This window comes from Lepisosteus platostomus, chromosome 4 (genome assembly GCF_059453375.1).
Source record: "Lepisosteus platostomus isolate fLepPlt1 chromosome 4, fLepPlt1.hap1, whole genome shotgun sequence".
Lineage (NCBI taxonomy): Eukaryota > Metazoa > Chordata > Actinopteri > Semionotiformes > Lepisosteidae > Lepisosteus > Lepisosteus platostomus.
In genome coordinates this window covers 76,513,818-76,529,099 of record NC_142614.1, presented here as the reverse complement: position 1 = coordinate 76,529,099, position 15,282 = coordinate 76,513,818, and the positions used below count along the sequence as shown (strand labels likewise).

The 15,282-nt window shown below is 43.1% G+C and overlaps 3 protein-coding genes and 2 long non-coding RNA genes across 6 annotated transcripts in view; 2 read left to right on the top strand and 3 right to left on the bottom strand.

Annotated features, from left to right (window-relative positions):
* Window positions 1–1,816, bottom strand: part of abcb6a (ATP binding cassette subfamily B member 6 (LAN blood group) a) — a 28,666-nt gene extending 26,850 nt beyond the window's left edge. The window contains exon 1 of the mRNA XM_088630805.1: window positions 1,301–1,816. Within this exon, the coding sequence (XP_088486931.1) occupies window positions 1,301–1,816 (516 nt within the window). The remainder of the gene's footprint in view (window positions 1–1,300) is intronic.
* On the top strand, window positions 1,807–4,740 carry LOC148673878 (uncharacterized). The gene is made up of 2 exons (XR_015936152.1): window positions 1,807–1,921; window positions 3,753–4,740. It is a non-coding gene; the product is annotated as an uncharacterized LOC148673878 (long non-coding RNA).
* Window positions 4,577–6,236, bottom strand: LOC148673877 (adiponectin-like). Its single transcript, XM_088630806.1, has 3 exons — window positions 6,110–6,236; window positions 5,737–5,905; window positions 4,577–5,243 (listed from the first exon to the last, which is right to left on the bottom strand). The coding sequence occupies exons 1-3, from the start codon at window positions 6,110–6,112 to the stop codon at window positions 4,759–4,761; spliced, it is 657 nt and encodes a 218-aa protein (XP_088486932.1). The 5' UTR covers window positions 6,113–6,236; the 3' UTR covers window positions 4,577–4,758.
* A 2,818-nt stretch (window positions 6,237–9,054) lies between these two features.
* Window positions 9,055–15,277, top strand: LOC148673876 (uncharacterized). The gene is made up of 6 exons (XR_015936151.1): window positions 9,055–9,588; window positions 9,726–9,833; window positions 10,204–10,323; window positions 10,642–12,022; window positions 12,976–14,407; window positions 14,596–15,277. It is a non-coding gene; the product is annotated as an uncharacterized LOC148673876 (long non-coding RNA).
* Window positions 10,605–15,282, bottom strand: part of LOC148673874 (dedicator of cytokinesis protein 2-like) — a 260,919-nt gene continuing 256,241 nt past the window's right edge. For both annotated transcript variants that reach the window (XM_088630800.1, XM_088630801.1), the window contains 3 exons: window positions 13,426–13,540; window positions 13,028–13,167; window positions 10,605–12,008 (listed from right to left, as the gene is read on the bottom strand). In XM_088630800.1, the coding sequence (XP_088486926.1) occupies window positions 11,922–12,008; window positions 13,028–13,167; window positions 13,426–13,540 (342 nt within the window). In that variant the 3' untranslated portion in view covers window positions 10,605–11,921. The remainder of the gene's footprint in view (window positions 12,009–13,027; window positions 13,168–13,425; window positions 13,541–15,282) is intronic.

The window sequence follows — 15,282 nt, the reverse complement described above, 5'->3', positions numbered from 1 at the left end:
CTACAGTAAATAGGATACACAAACAAACACTGATCACTTAAAAACGTATGCTAAAAACTAAATAAGACTTTCTCTTTCCTTCAAGGGCTAATGTATTTATAAGGCTGCTTAATAACGATATTGTATATATAAAAATAAAATGTACAAAAATGTTTAAAATCAATAATACACCTACAATTCAGCACATAAGGTGACAGTTTATATCACTAAAACCCTTGTGAAACAGCAGTGTATGAAATGAAATTGTAATTTGCATATACAAAAACAGGAACATCAACGTTTGTGTGTAATTTATCTTTACAATTTGACATTGTATAAATTACAAACTTATAATACAATTCTCAGCCATAATATGGAACACGCTGCCCAGCCATGTTGTTAAAGATAATACCTTTCAGCTTCAGACTTGATGAACCAAATGGCTTTCTCTCATCTGTAACCTTGCTTAGTTTATATGTTCCAATACTTATTTTTGTTTTAAAAGACACAAATAAAAAAAAAACACTCAAAAACTATGCTGATTTACAATCAGTTTTCCTGTCTAGCCCACAGCCCACTGAAATACAGTCGTACAAGAAGGGGGGGAGGAGCGACACAACAAGAGCTGTGACTGTCTTGACAGTGACTGTGACTGTGACTCAGCAGAACTCGTCCATGCTGTTGGTGTTTAGCTGTGCTTTCTGCTTAGTCATGCTGAGGCAGGCACTCAGTGGGGCTGTGCCAATATTCTTATCAGAGGACAAAATACCCCCTTGTCACAAACAGGAAGTTAATCATGATAATTACAAGAAAATACTAATGTTTTTACTCTTCATTTTAATTTTGTGAATTTATCCAGTGCCAAACTACAAATAATAATATTTTACACTAGATCAAGTTATAAATAAGATAAGCTCAGCTTTTAACGAGCGTTGTTTTCTCCTTACTGTCAAAACTCACCTAACCGGTCTGTTACCTGTAAAAAAACAATATATTGTGCAATACATTCAATTTGATATGCTTTTACTACCCCTAATAAACTCCCATGGCTATGCTTTTAAAGCCGACTTAAAAACAAGTTTACTTCTCTGCAAGATTCACTTTCTTGCAAAGATTCCAGTAATGTTTTCTTAAATATGGTTAAGTTCTTCTGTTTCACTTTACATTTAGCTCCCATTAAAACTCAGGCCTGCAGACAAAAGCTGGGCATTGGAAAATGTGCTACAACATTCCCATCACAACACCTCGGCAACAGCTTCTCTTCCACAGAGACTCGGCCTCTCCTCAGCTGCACACCCGTCTCGGAGGCCCAGGGACGCACCTGCTGACGCCGGGTCTCCAGAGACCACCACCACAGGGAGCTGCTCCAGGACACGAAGGCCAGGTTTTCGGCAGCGAAGGCCAGGGCCCAGAAGAGCAGCAGGACGGTGCTGTGGCCTCGGGTTCGGTCCTGCACCAGCACCCGCCGCCTCTCTGTCCACAGCAGGGCGGCCGCGCAGCTCCAGCCCGCCGCAGACAGGCAGCCGTAGGCCAGGGCGTAGCCAGGGAGCACGCCGGGGCCGGCCGCCCGCCACACGACGCCCGCCACAAACTGCAGCAGCAGCAGCGCCGAGACGCAGAGCTGCAGCGCGTAGAGCTTGGAGCGCGGGACGAACTTGGGCTCCATGGCTGTGCCGTACCTGCGGTAGCAGACACAGTGGACGGTGCCGCAGAAGAGGGAGAGGGTGAGCAGCACCGCGGGGACCAGGGTGAAGTAGAAGCAGGGAGACAGGCCGCCCTGGACCCACACCTGTGCCACAGAGCCGTTGGACTCGCAGTAGCTCCCAAGAACAGCCATCGCAGCGGGAAACAGGGCTACAGGGGAGGAAACAGGCGCTTCAGCACCAGAGACGAGGCTCTTTCAGAGGGACCACAACAACAAGGCCCGCCTGGAGACTCGGAGGTACAATCTCTGGAGCTTTCTGTGTACCACAAATGTCTATTTCATCTGTCATTTCAAACTGAATACACAGAGCCTGCTGCAGGATATATTATAATAACCCGTTCATTTGGACATACATATTACACTGGCGTACGACACCCAAGAAAACAAACAAAACATACAACTGCCTTTTCTAAGCCTTAAATATGAAATAAAATGCTGCCAAAGGTTTTGTCAGAGATACTGTAGATATAACGAAAAGAAAGGCTAAGGAAGAGGTCCAGGGTTTTACTTAACTGCACTGAGAAATTGTTCAATTAAGTTGATAACAAGATGACCGTTTGTTAAAAGCTCTTTCCTGGATACAAGTTACTGCGGATGGATTCTGTACTGGCGACCCTGGCAGTGAATATAATTGGACACGCTGACGAGCCCTCTGCCTGAGCCCAGCTCGCAGTGTCACGGTGGGTCGGTTCTCCCAGACACTGTCCAGAGGCAGTGCGTTCCCACAGAAATTCTTCTGACGTCAAGTGATTTCACACAGCGAAGAACCCCAGAATTGTAGGATTACAGTATACTCTGTTTCTATCTGGGAATTTATCCACATGAGAAACGTGCTACAGAAATTTGAGTAACTATTATACATTCAAATAATGCTCGTTTAGAATAACTAGAACAAAATAAAGCACCTTTTTTCATAAACAAAGCACCCTGTGCCCAGAAAACGTTACACTTTATTTATAGAAATAATAGTTAAAACATGCGAATGTTTTTTTTTGCTTCTCATTGAAGATTCGTGTCCGAGTATGTCACTCGCTGAAAGTTTATTTCAGGCTTAAACTATTTAGGTGCACCGAGTCATCTCTGCACTCTGAACCCGACTGCTGTAACATTTGGCATTTACCGAAGATTTTTCGGTTACTCTTAACGTCTGCTCTTATTCCTTAAGATCTGGTCTGATCACATACAAATAATAATTGCCCTTAATTAGTTTTGCTGGTTGAGCTTACCGATCTTTTTTTCCCTACAGAATATTTTTCAAACGCGCAGACAGTACCCACGTGTAAATGTAAACGAGAAACGCTCACTATCGTGCCTAAACCTTCGCAACACCATCACCAATGTCAACAATTAAAAAGAAAAAAAGTCACACCGAGTCAACAACCGCGTCCCTCAAGTTCTGTCCTGTTTGCACATACTGTACCTGCAGTACAGAAACAGCCAGAGCAATACTCACTTGACCTCTGCCGACACTTACCTTCTCAGAAACAGACACGCAGGGGGGCTGTTTGTTTCACAGCTATGCAGCGCGCCTCGACAAACCAAGCTTGGCAAAGGAACCGCTCTGTCCCTGTAAAGGGTCAGTTGCCCCGCAGCGCCCTTGGATCAAGTCCGACACTTACAATTTTACAAATGGTCGGCAATCTGCTACTGCTCAGCAGCGTCAGCCACTGGGTCCTAGTGTCCGACTCAAACAGCTATATCTGTGTTGCCTAGGGACTAAATTAAACAAAACTAGCCCACTGTTCTTTTAGACTGACGGCGAGCAGCGTTATGGAAAATGACGTTTCTTCATCAGTGGAAAGTGAAGATGAGTGTCACAGATGAGTGTTTACCGACTACACTAGTGCGACACAGAAAACTACATTTCCCAGAGTTTTAGTGCATGTCGTCATCAAGCAACGCCATTCCTGAACACCCCTGGGACGGGCTGTGCAATCTTACTTTAGCTTTTTTTTCCAACACGCGGTGTTATCGTTATTATCGCGAATTCGGGAAAGTGCTAGTTAGTGTGTTTGCTTCGATACTTGTAAATGTGTATGTTTATTTATTTTTTTTGTTTATGTTTCAGTGTTCGTGATACAGTATACCACGTCTACAAAATCGGGTTAATTTCGTCCTCCAGAGAATTCACATTAAATACAGAAATTGGTTAATACAGAACATCGCTGCTCTACCAGTTTGGTACCCACGGCGTCTGTACTGTCTGCTGGGCAGGCACGCCAAGACCAGAGGTTTGTGACAACATGGTGACTATCCAGCACTTTCTCAAAGGTCATGATTTTGTGCTCAATTCGGAATTTGTAAAAGTTTCTAATACCGTGATTTAATAACTGGTCTAAGAAATTAGGACTGTAGTTCCCTTTAATATGAAAATCACAACTCTATCCCCACCAACTACAACTAACCGATATGATTCCTGCCTTAACTCAATGTAGCCAATATCTACCCTAGTGCTGACTTTAGCTTGCCAATACTGCCCCAGACCTAACTCCTAGTGCCCCAACCCACCAGCGTTGCAGAAGCCCAGACCTTAAGGAGAAATGTTCTTCAGTCAGTGGCTGATGGTCCGGCTACTCTTGCGTCATTAAACACAGTTTATTATTTGAAAGATCCATCAGAGGACACATCAGTTTCCCAGTGACAGATAAACACAGTGAAACTTCAGAGCACTTGTTTTCTACTGATATTCAAAATCCTCCCACCACAAGTTTAGTTATTTTTCCCCGGAGATTATCTTCCTCGCCACACTGTCCCAGCTCTGAATCTGTAGGGGCTGGGAAATTACTCTTACAATTTCAAATGATAACTACAGGCTTGATTCAATTTCAGAAAGTATTCAAATGTAGTGAGTTTACCAAAAATACACAAAAAATACAGGAAACACTCAAAATATTAAGTTGCTGAAATTTTATTTTTACATGTTTGTATTTTTTTATTTGTTCATTAAGAGTATTTGAAACAGTGTTTATAATGCTAAAGCTTAGAAAAAAAGTGATACTGTCCTATTTCAATATTATTGGCATTAGTTAATGGTGAGTAGCTGTGAGATGTCTGCATGTCCAGTGATCTGTGCTCTAGTGCTCCAGACCTTGCAACAGAAAGCCAGAGAAAGTTGTGTCATCATTGGAGTCAGCATAGAGCCCATTGGATGCACTGTACACCTGTAACCAGATCGAATCTTTGGCGTCCAGCATCAAAACTGCTGCCCCAGAGGACTGGACTGTTTTCTCCAGGTGATCCATGAAAGTGAACTGCACGATCTCACCATTCTTTTTCAGCGTCACCCATGCATCCTTACTGTAGACAGTTATGTGGTAAGTGAAGAAGTAGACCCCTTTCACAGGAGCGGTGAATTTTCCAGTGTCGGTGCTGTAGACAGCTTGGTCGTTGTAGAACACTTTGGTGAATGTGATGGGTGCTCCATCGTTCGGGTAGGATTTCTCCAGCCCCACATGGAAGGCATAAACGTCCCCCTGTCTCAGCCCTCCAGGATTTCCTGACACTCCAGGGGGTCCAGCTTTTCCTGGGGGACCAGCATGACCCCTTTCCCCTCGCGGACCTCAAATGTAAAATAAAAGTTCCACTCTGAGTCAGTAAACGTTTGGCTATAATCACTGGAAGATCATTAATTTAAAATCTAGTACTTAATCATGAGGTAAACTTTTCACTTGCCAAACAAAATCTTGTATCTTATGTAAGTTAAAGTGTCCGCACTGGTGTTTTTGAAAATACTTGTGGTTTGCAAAATAAAGGGCCTTTTAATATGGATCTGCTCTCATGTCGAAGGCTATCAGCAATCTATCAGAATACAAGACCTAACTCCTGTGGCACAGTTCACTCTGAGGAGCTGCAGGTGTGCTGAACAGGGAAAGGAAAATGTCTGAGGAGGAAGAGCATGTACAGTACAGGGTTGTGAGAGGTTGCCCTCAGTGTTATTGCCCACAGTGCCACAGACTCTCTCAATGTCTCTTGCTGACTAAAGGCCGTAGCAAGAAAACTTCATTCAGTAAAGAAAGAAAACAGGAAGACCTTTCACCGTTTGATTTTCATACCTGGGTCACCCTTCTCTCCCTTTGGTCCAGGAGCTGCATCCCTGCCATCTCTCCCTGGCACCCCTGGGGCTCCGGGGGGACCCTGCAGGCAGGTCGTGGTCTCACCAGAACCGGGCCGCACCACCAGCTCCAGCAGGAGCACCGGAAGCAGCAGTGCAGCTGGCAGCTTCTGCAGGAAACACAGACACAGACACCTCAGTGTGCGCAGGGCAAGACTCAGTCTCACACCCCTGGAGTGACTGCAGCTGGAACTGCAGACTCCGTCTATCCAAAAAGTACATCTACACTGTATTCAGTACAGCTCTTAGAAGACTTTTACAAGATTTCAACTTCTAAAGTAATGCTCTGTTTCTGTAAAATGACTCACTCTTACCATTGTTCAGTGTTTTTCCTTGTCTCTTTGACTCCAACGAAATTTTCTAAGCTTTTATAGTTTGGGATGAGGATTGTTTTCAGTCTCACCAGCTGAAGTTAACATGACAATGTTTTGGGAACAACCGATTAACCATTAAATAGATTCTGGAATTTTCCACAGATATAATTATCAATCAGACCAAAGTCTTCTCCTGGACTAGTTTTCATGTATGGATTTCTCTGACATGCACAATGAAAGCTGCCAGGTTAGCCGTGTTACATTTTAAACAGAAATATCAAATATACAAACACTGTGGCAAAAATTAACAAGAGGTATTGACTTTAAGATCTAGTTTTACAAATACTGGTATTACAGCAAAATGTTTAAATATTCCTATGACTAGATCCTTTTTTTTAAAGTTTAATTTATTTGAATTTTCTGAAGATACAAAATATCGAGATAAAAAAAAGATACATTATAAATCCCCGGGCTGAAGAATGAAAGTCTGAAGGAGCCTGAACAAGCTATCCAGCCGTGTTGTTAATGCCGATATACTGGCTTCTTTCAAGACACAGCTGGATAAGATCCTTCAGTCAGGACAGGAGGCATTTCTTTACACAAAGAGTGGTGGGAGTGTGGAATAAGCTGCTCAGCCATGTTGTTGAAGCCAATACCCTGGTTTCTTTCAGGACACAGCTGGATGAGAATCTTGGATCAATCAGATACTAAGTACCAAAAAAGTTAGAAGGGTCAAATGAATCCCTCTCATTCTTAATTTTATAACAGAAAAACAGCAACAATTACCTACAGTAAATATATGAGAAATGTACAGTATCAAATGGCAATGGAAAGAAAAAAGTCATTAATATATTTACATGCATTTCCATAAATATTTCCACATTTCTCTAATAAAAGTAAATTTGCTTCCTTGCTTGATTTTTTTAGTCCTGTCACTCCCCTCCCTCTGCACACGAGGACAGGTTGAATTCTAGAGTTCTGCAATCCTGTTGCTCAGGCAACATTCAGTTATACAGCACAGCACAAACAGCCATTTCCCGGCTTTGTCTTAATGTATTCCAGGAAAGATGTAATAAAAACAAATCCTACAAAACAAATGAGCTGCATTATAAAAGTTATGTAAAACCCCAAAGCTGAGTGCTGCAATTAGACCTACAAACTGACAATAATCTAAACTATGCACAATTCCTACCTGTGCAGGTGACACACCTTTATCTACACGTTAACCACTAATTGACCCCATGTGAAAATGCACACATTGCAAACCGAATTATACTTATGCAATCAGAGAACAATGCACTTGCAATTATTCTTGCATTAGGAGGTGTATTTGGGTGTCCTTTTAGTGTCAGGCCCAGGGGCATCACGGTTTATCCACAGGACAATCTGCCACGATGTAGTAGGCCTGGTTTTTCCAAATTAATTCAATCAATAGAATTTCTATGTTTTTGTTTTGTGTCCACATTGTTTGGTTGAGTCCTGACACTCCTGTATCTTGCAAACCAGTTGAAGAAATGGACTGACCATATGCAGTGCCTTGAAAAAGTATTCAGGCACCCAACCAGTTTTCACATTTTGTTACTTTAAAGCTTGCACTTTAAAGCTTGTATAAATACACCTGTCTGTGAGGTTCCTTGGTCAAGTAGCAGCCAGCAGCCATTTCACCAGTATGTAACTGGGAGACCTTAGCAAAAATTATGGGTGGTGCTGGAAGAGGTATTAGTGGGGCCAGTAGGGGGCATTCACCCTGCGGTCTGTGTGGGTCCCAATGCCCCAGTATAGTGACGGGGACACTATACTGTCAATAGGAGCCATCCTTCAGATGAGACATAAAATGTGTGATCTATGTGGTCATTAAAAGTCCCAGGGCGTTTCTCGAAAAGAATAGGGGTGTTACCCCAGTGTCCTGGCCAAATTTCCTCCTGGTTTTTATCAACCATGGCCTCCTGATAATCCTGACTTCATCACTCTGCTCTCCTCCCCACTGAGAGCTGGTGGGAGGGGAGAGTACTGGTGCATCAGCCAGGTTCGGTGCACACTGGATAAATGTTATTATTAATATTTAGTGAATATCAAGCAAGGATTCAACCATGAATGTAAGGGAGGTCTTAAAACAATGGAGTAATAAAGATGAAGATTAAATAAAGATGAAGAGTATAATATTTGGAATTTTAAAAGATATTGACTACCCCTTTGAGCATGGAAAATTTGCTCATTAGGAAGTAGATGTTGTATCATCCTACAGTACCAAGACACTGCCTCCACCCCGACTTGTCTGCCTCTAGACAGAGCAGCCAGGCAAGGAGGGAGCTGATTAAGGTGTCTCTATGAGAGCTCCTTAGCTAGGGTGGCTACTAGGCTGCTTACTGACATCAAAAGCTAGTATATTGTCGTTCCTCATAGCTTTCCAAGGAACGTTATTGAGATTTGTTATTGTCTGAGCCCAATGGTCACCCACAGCCCTCAGCAGTGGTTTGTATTTGAAACAGGAACTATAAAATGTTAGAAGAGGCTATATTCAGGGAGGATAATAGATAGATAAGACTTTATTGATCCTGAAGATTGAGGAATGTCAATTTCTGCTGCCACAAATCCTTTCCTACTCAGCTATCACCTGTTTAATGCTGAAAATTGTCTTTATCTGCTGCAAACTGAAAAGGCCAAAAACAGGAGAAATGCTGCAAACTGCTAATAAGAGGGGATTATTGTATGTAGATGTCTGTAGATTAATAAGTACCAATGAGAGATGTAATTTATGTAACGAAGGCTAAGCACTCAGTAAAGGTCACAGGGAGGTGTATTGCAAGTGTCTCATAGCTGAAAATGTAAAACTTTTTGTAAAAACAAAAATAGAAATGACTGGGTTATTAAATAAATATTTCACCGAGGTGTCTACTTAGGAAGAAGAGGACATGCATCAGTATATATAAAAGGACAAAGTTCGGATTTTCATGTTAAATATTTCAGCAGAGGTAGACATACTTACAGGTACTAGAAATTTACAGTATATGATTAACAAATCTCCAGCCAACACTTATTCTAGACAGGGGAAGTACTCATTGACAGGAAAACTGCTGAAGTCTCAGCCATCTGTGAAAAGGGTGACAAAGCCATGCAAAATCACCATAGTTAAACACATCTTCTATTAAACCTGAAGAACATTAGAAAGCTTACTAACAAGAGTCCAAGAGCCAATTCACTCCTCTAACCTGTTTGGTTGGTAGTAGCTAAATGATCTGAGGATCTTGCCCAGACGTTTCTTAAAAGAATCCAGGGAATCAGATTCAAAAGCATACAGTACATGTGGGAGTATGGTAATGCTAACCACCCCCCTGTTTAATGAAGTGCCTTTTGTTCTCAGTTTTAAAGTCACTACCATGTAGTGGTAGTCTGTTTCACTGTTCATTCTGAAAAAGTGGATTTACTTTGTCTGAAAAAAGTATTTCCTCTCATTGTCTTCCAAGTTGAAGGGAAAAAAAGTGAGTGCAATCAAGAGAATTTGCCCAAATTATTTTAGTACATGCTAAACAAATGGTTCTTTAGGTTATCATTGTAAACATGAGTGTGTTGCTTATATGGTTAAATTCAAAATGAATGTCTTCTCATGGGAGCACAGGGCATCATCCTGAGTGAAGATCCAACGGCACCAGAGATACTGTGAAGACCGGTGTGCATGAGGAAAGGGGGTATAGCAGACAGACCAGGAACAACAAAGAACTGAAAGGTAAAGTCTAGAAACGTCTGTCTCTGATCAGATCAAAATAAAGATTGCAAAAAAACCTGTGAAGGGGGTTAGAGGTGAGATATAGTATTTGTGTGGAAGAGCATAAATGAGATTAGAAATTTGACTTCTCCTAATTAAACCACCCTTCATTAGAGATGAGACATGAATCACAGGACTGGAAAGGTCAACTTACAAGGTGCTTATAAAAAATAGGACTCAAAGCTTTCAGTATAAAGAGATACGGTGTTGAGGACGTGATTGCAGTTCATCAGACCAAGGTTCTAGTCTCACACTGAGAAAGATTACAGAAAAAGCAGAGCTACAGTATGTTGCCAAAAAGAGGTGCCACCCCATTCTGCTTAAATTTTAGATGTACCCTGATGAGGACGTTCAGATGTTAAGTGAGGCCACCTGGATTCCAACCTTAGATCGTGGAGGTGTATAATACATCCCGCGTGGTTGGAGCACCGGTTCACAAGCACAGACATGAGTAAAGTACTATAGCTCTTGCCCTTAGTGTCTAACAAGAGGAGTGTAACAATCTCATCTATACAATAAGATAAATAAATAGTTGGGCAAATAAAACCAGCATAAGCAGGTGCAGGGATAGGCAAAGGAGTCAAAACTAAAGCAGTGTACAGACAGTGTGGACAGCATTCAGTAATGGCACTTGCCTGGTGGTGTGTATTCTGTGTTTACAATGAATGAAAGAAAAATGTTTTATTGCTGTAGGTGCTACAAGCAGAAAGATAAAATAATTAACCTGATGCATTCTGAGCTCGATCATTGCTGTTCTTTATTGAAACAGGTAACAAATCCATTTTGCTGTAAGGGCAGCGTTAATCTGTGCATTGTGACTGGTCCTCTCTGAAAAGGGGATCACAACAGCTGTGGGACCAATCACATGAATATTGCAGCGTTCAGACAATGCTAAGCATCACTTTAATAACAAGAGTGCCTCTTATCAGCACTAAAGTCTTACCAGTCTTACCATGCCTTCAACAGGTAAGGGAGTATAGACACAGGACCCTTGAAGACGTTTCTGCACTTTTGCCTGTCATTAAATCTTCATCAAATTCCACATTTCTAATTCTCTTGTGTGTAACAGCTCTATCAGGATTATAGTAATGATCTGCTTTCTGAACAGTCACAGTCAAATTATTTCACCAAAGCACAGTTGCTGCATAAATCTTAAAACTACTGTAATATAACATCACTGTGGCAGTAATGGGAGTGAGGTGGTGATGGGAGTGTGGTCATGGGAGTGTGGTGGTGATGGGAGTGAGGTGGTGATGGGAGTGTGGTCATGGGAGTGTGGTGGTGATGGGAGTGAGGTGGTGAAGGGAGTGCAGTGATGGGAGTGTGGTGGTGATGGGAGTGAGGTGGTGATGGGAGTGCAGTGATGGGAGTGTGGTGGTGATGGGAGTGAGGTGATGGGAGTGTGGTGGTGATGGGAGTGCAGTGATGGGAGTGTGGTGGTGAAGGGAGTGAGGTGATGGGAGTGAGGTGGTGATGGGAGTGCAGTGATGGGAGTGTGATGGTGATGGGAGTGTGGTGATGGGATATAGTGCAGTGATGGGATATATTGCGGTATTTGTAATATTTGTAATACTTTGCATTTAAAAAAATATATTTTAATACATTTGTTACAGTGCTTTACTGCTTCTGTTTTGCTTTAAGAATAGTTTACTGCAGTAAACTATAATGAGGGGTTAAAAACAAATGATTTAAAATCTTTCTTATATCACCCTGCTGCTCTTGTTCATAGACCTCCTGAACTCCTAATCTCCTGAAGGATTTGGACATATCAGCCTGAGCCTCTTCTGAGTCACCTTGGGGTTTCAATGACAGCAACAGGTACTCCAGCTCTTGGGTGTGCTGTACAGTAGGTAAGTGTTTGCAGAGGTGGTGAAATAGCGTTTCCTGACACAAGGGGCTCTACATGCTGGGCACTCCCGATGAGTCCGTGCCACAGCCATCGGGTACTGAGGAAGGCATTAAACCGCAGGTGGCTGCTTGAGCAAAGCTGTGAGCAAGCGCTGATGACGAGTGGCTGTGATTGGAGGGTGCTGAGGCAGCAGCGGCCGGTCAGCTCTGGTTCTGTCGTTTCCCCTTCGGCGGAGTAGGGGGAGGGGCCTTCGGAATCCTGTCCATCACCGGGCTGGAAGAGGGACCCTGGGGAAAGAGAGGTGAGGGGGCAGAGGGTCGGGGAGGGACGGAGATAGGTGTGACAGGGAGAGCGTCAGGATGTTACAGGATTCACAGCTTCACAAGTTCTCTCAGACTGTTAGAAATTATTTCTGGCTCAGTACCAAGCTAACAGTGACATTGCACGGGCGGTCACAGCTAAGAGAAGAGAGATGTATTTTAGACTGAAAATGTTACTTGCAAAACAATTGTTGGAAGATCTTCCAAGTGAGTAGCTAGAGCAGTAAAGAGGTTTGCATGCAGAGGAGGCTACGTTCTGCAGTCCAGACTAGTGTGAACTGTAATCAACTGTAATTCACTGGGATTCCTAAAACTCAGATTCACAATTGCCCGTTAGGGTTTCCTTATCCGTTAGACGCAAGATAATCAGGGTGTTTACAAATGATTATTGATTTTTGGCTCATCTTGCTCATTACAGTAGGTTGGTAGTAACTGAACGATCTAAGACTCTCATCTATGTGCTTCGTATACTGTTTTTAAATGGCTGCACGGTGTCACGAACCATCACACCACAAGAGGACTTGTCCCAGACTCCCATAATCCTCTGTGTTAAGAAGTACCTTAGATTTTCTCTTAAATTCTTTATCTCATTTCCATTTGAGTCTCAGCATTGCCGCTGATATCGACAAAATCCCTTGCATATAGAGTTTATACAGTAAGGATTTTGATTAGCTGAATGAATTCCCTATATAACCTTTTCTGTTCTGTTTCTGTTAAAAAATTGATTCTCTACATCTGTCCAATTATGACTTTCCATTCTCCGTAACAGAGTTGCAGTGCATAAGGCAGAAACATGGATGATTAAAAAAAACAGCAATGTGCTGTCAATGATGTTAAAGGTGACATTCTGGAATCTTTTGAGAAGTGAGAGAGCAAAGCTATCTAATTTTCTTCTGATAATCAAATAAAAAAATGGCAATCTTCTTTTGTTCAGGTTCTGGAAAGCCTCACTCTCTTGCACTCTCCACCCCTGCCCCAGCACACACCTTCAGAGAGACAGAGCAGCTGTGCCGAGGGGACTCTGGCGGCGGGGTGGTGCTGAACTGTTCAATCACAGACTGGCAGATTTTCCTCGGTATCGGTGGTGGTTTCGCACTTTTCACCCGACCTGGAAAACCAGCCACTCCTGGGGGAGAGAGAACGAGCCAGAGGGTATGACACAGCAGGAGAAGACACATGGAACAAGACGCTTCTGAAAGAGTGGGAGGTGCAAAGACAGAGAGAAACAGCTCCAATATTGTGCAACATCTGGACCCTACTTTTCAAAAGCCCATTTTGTTCTGAAAAATGAGTTTGTATTTCTGCTTGTACCCCACCCAGGATCCCAGAAAACTCCAAGTCCTCTTTAAATATTACCCCTTATCCCAACATTCGTAACTCTAACCTGTAGGAGATGGGGAGAAAGGGGCGCCGTCGGTCTCTGTGAAGCTCACTAGCTTGACAGCTGACTGGTCTGTGGTGTTCTCACTCGGGTTCAGTGAAAGTCTGGACCCAGTTTCCTTAGCACGGGGAGGAAGGTCAAAGGTTAGGAAAGAAGGAACGTGGGATTGCCATCAGTTCTTTCTACTGTCAAACGTCTACCAACCTAGCACAGAAGTGATCGCCCCTAGAACTGCCTGTATGGAAACAACATTCAGTTATTTCAGTTATTCAGTTATTTCATTAGGTCTGTCATGCAGAGATAGATGGTGTAATCTGGACACATCACTGTAAAAAAACAGCTATGCACCCCGGACATTGAACTACTAGCGGTTAGCTAGCATATCATGTTTCGCTCTCCTCTACTCTGCCTACTTTTAGTCAGTTTGTTAAATGCCCTACTAAAGATAATAAGACTTTGGACTTGCTGTATGCTAATGTCAAGGATGCCTACAGCTCCTCATCACCCCCCCCGGTCGATCTGACCACAACCTTGTTTATCTCCTATCTCTGTACAAGCCTCTTGTCCTACGACAACCAGTGACCACCAGGACAGTGAGGAGATGATGCACTGAGGGACTGTTTTGAACAGTCTGGGGGGTACTCTGTGAGCCTTATGGAGATGATATTGATGGTCTTACCCACTGCATCACTGACTACATAAACTTCTGTGTTGACAGTGCAGTGCCCACCAGGAAAGTGCGCTGCTTCTCCAATAATAAACCCTGGGTCACCAGTGATCTGAAGGCCGTCCTAAATAGGAAAAAGAGGGCTCTTCGGGCAGGTGACAAGGAGGAGCTGAGGCGAGTGCAGAAAGAGCTGAAGGTGAGAGTTAGGGGTGGCTTATGGGAGGAAAATGGAGGACAGGCTGATGGAGACTAATGTGAGAGAAGTGTGGAATGGCATGAGGAAGATCTCCGGATACAAGCTGTCCGGTGGCCAACAGAGTGAAGGAGGCCTGGAGAGGCCAATGAGCTGAATCTTTTCTTCAACAGATTCGATACAGGGCCCACTGTCCATTCACCTCACAGACCTTCACCCCAGACACCCTCTTCATATCCTCAGTCACCCCATCATGAGATCCTTCCTACTCCTACTCCATCTTCCCCTGCCCTCCTCGGCCTGTCCATCACAGCTGACCAGGCCAGAAGGGAGTTGAGGAGACTCCATGCAGGGAAGGCAGCAGGTCCTGACGGTGTCAGTTCTAGGGCGCTAAAGATCTGCTGGACCAACTGGGTGCAGTGCTGCAGTACATCTTCAACCTGAGCCTGAGATTAGAAAGGGGTCCTTCCTCCCGGCGGCTGTCGGGGTGTATAATGTATCACTGCCCAAGGCTAGGCCTGTTATCCCTTCATCTGCTCATCTATGGACAGCATGTTGCACTCGTACTTCTGGACACTGCATTGATATACTGTTTATACTGTGTTATTTTCAATCTGTAAATGCCTATTTTGCACATCTTTTATTGTTTTACAGTGACTATTAACATATTTTGCACATATCTATTTTGCTAACTCTATTTTATTTTGTATTCTATATACTTATTAAATTACTATAATGTTGCAGTTTATTTTTAATTTTAGTCTGTCTTGTTGGATGTCTGTCTTTCTTGCGCTGGGCTGCTGTAACACCTCAATTTCCCTTCAGGATTAATAAAGTCTTATCCTATCTTATTTCTGGTCTAAATGTAGATCCCCAATGTTTGAATTAGAATTAAGGTTTTACTTCTCACTTTAGAACACCAGAGGCTCTGCTGGAGTTTAAATCACTTCAGAACTGAGAACAGGTGTGTGTGTGGAAATGGTGCTGTGTGGTGCTGTGG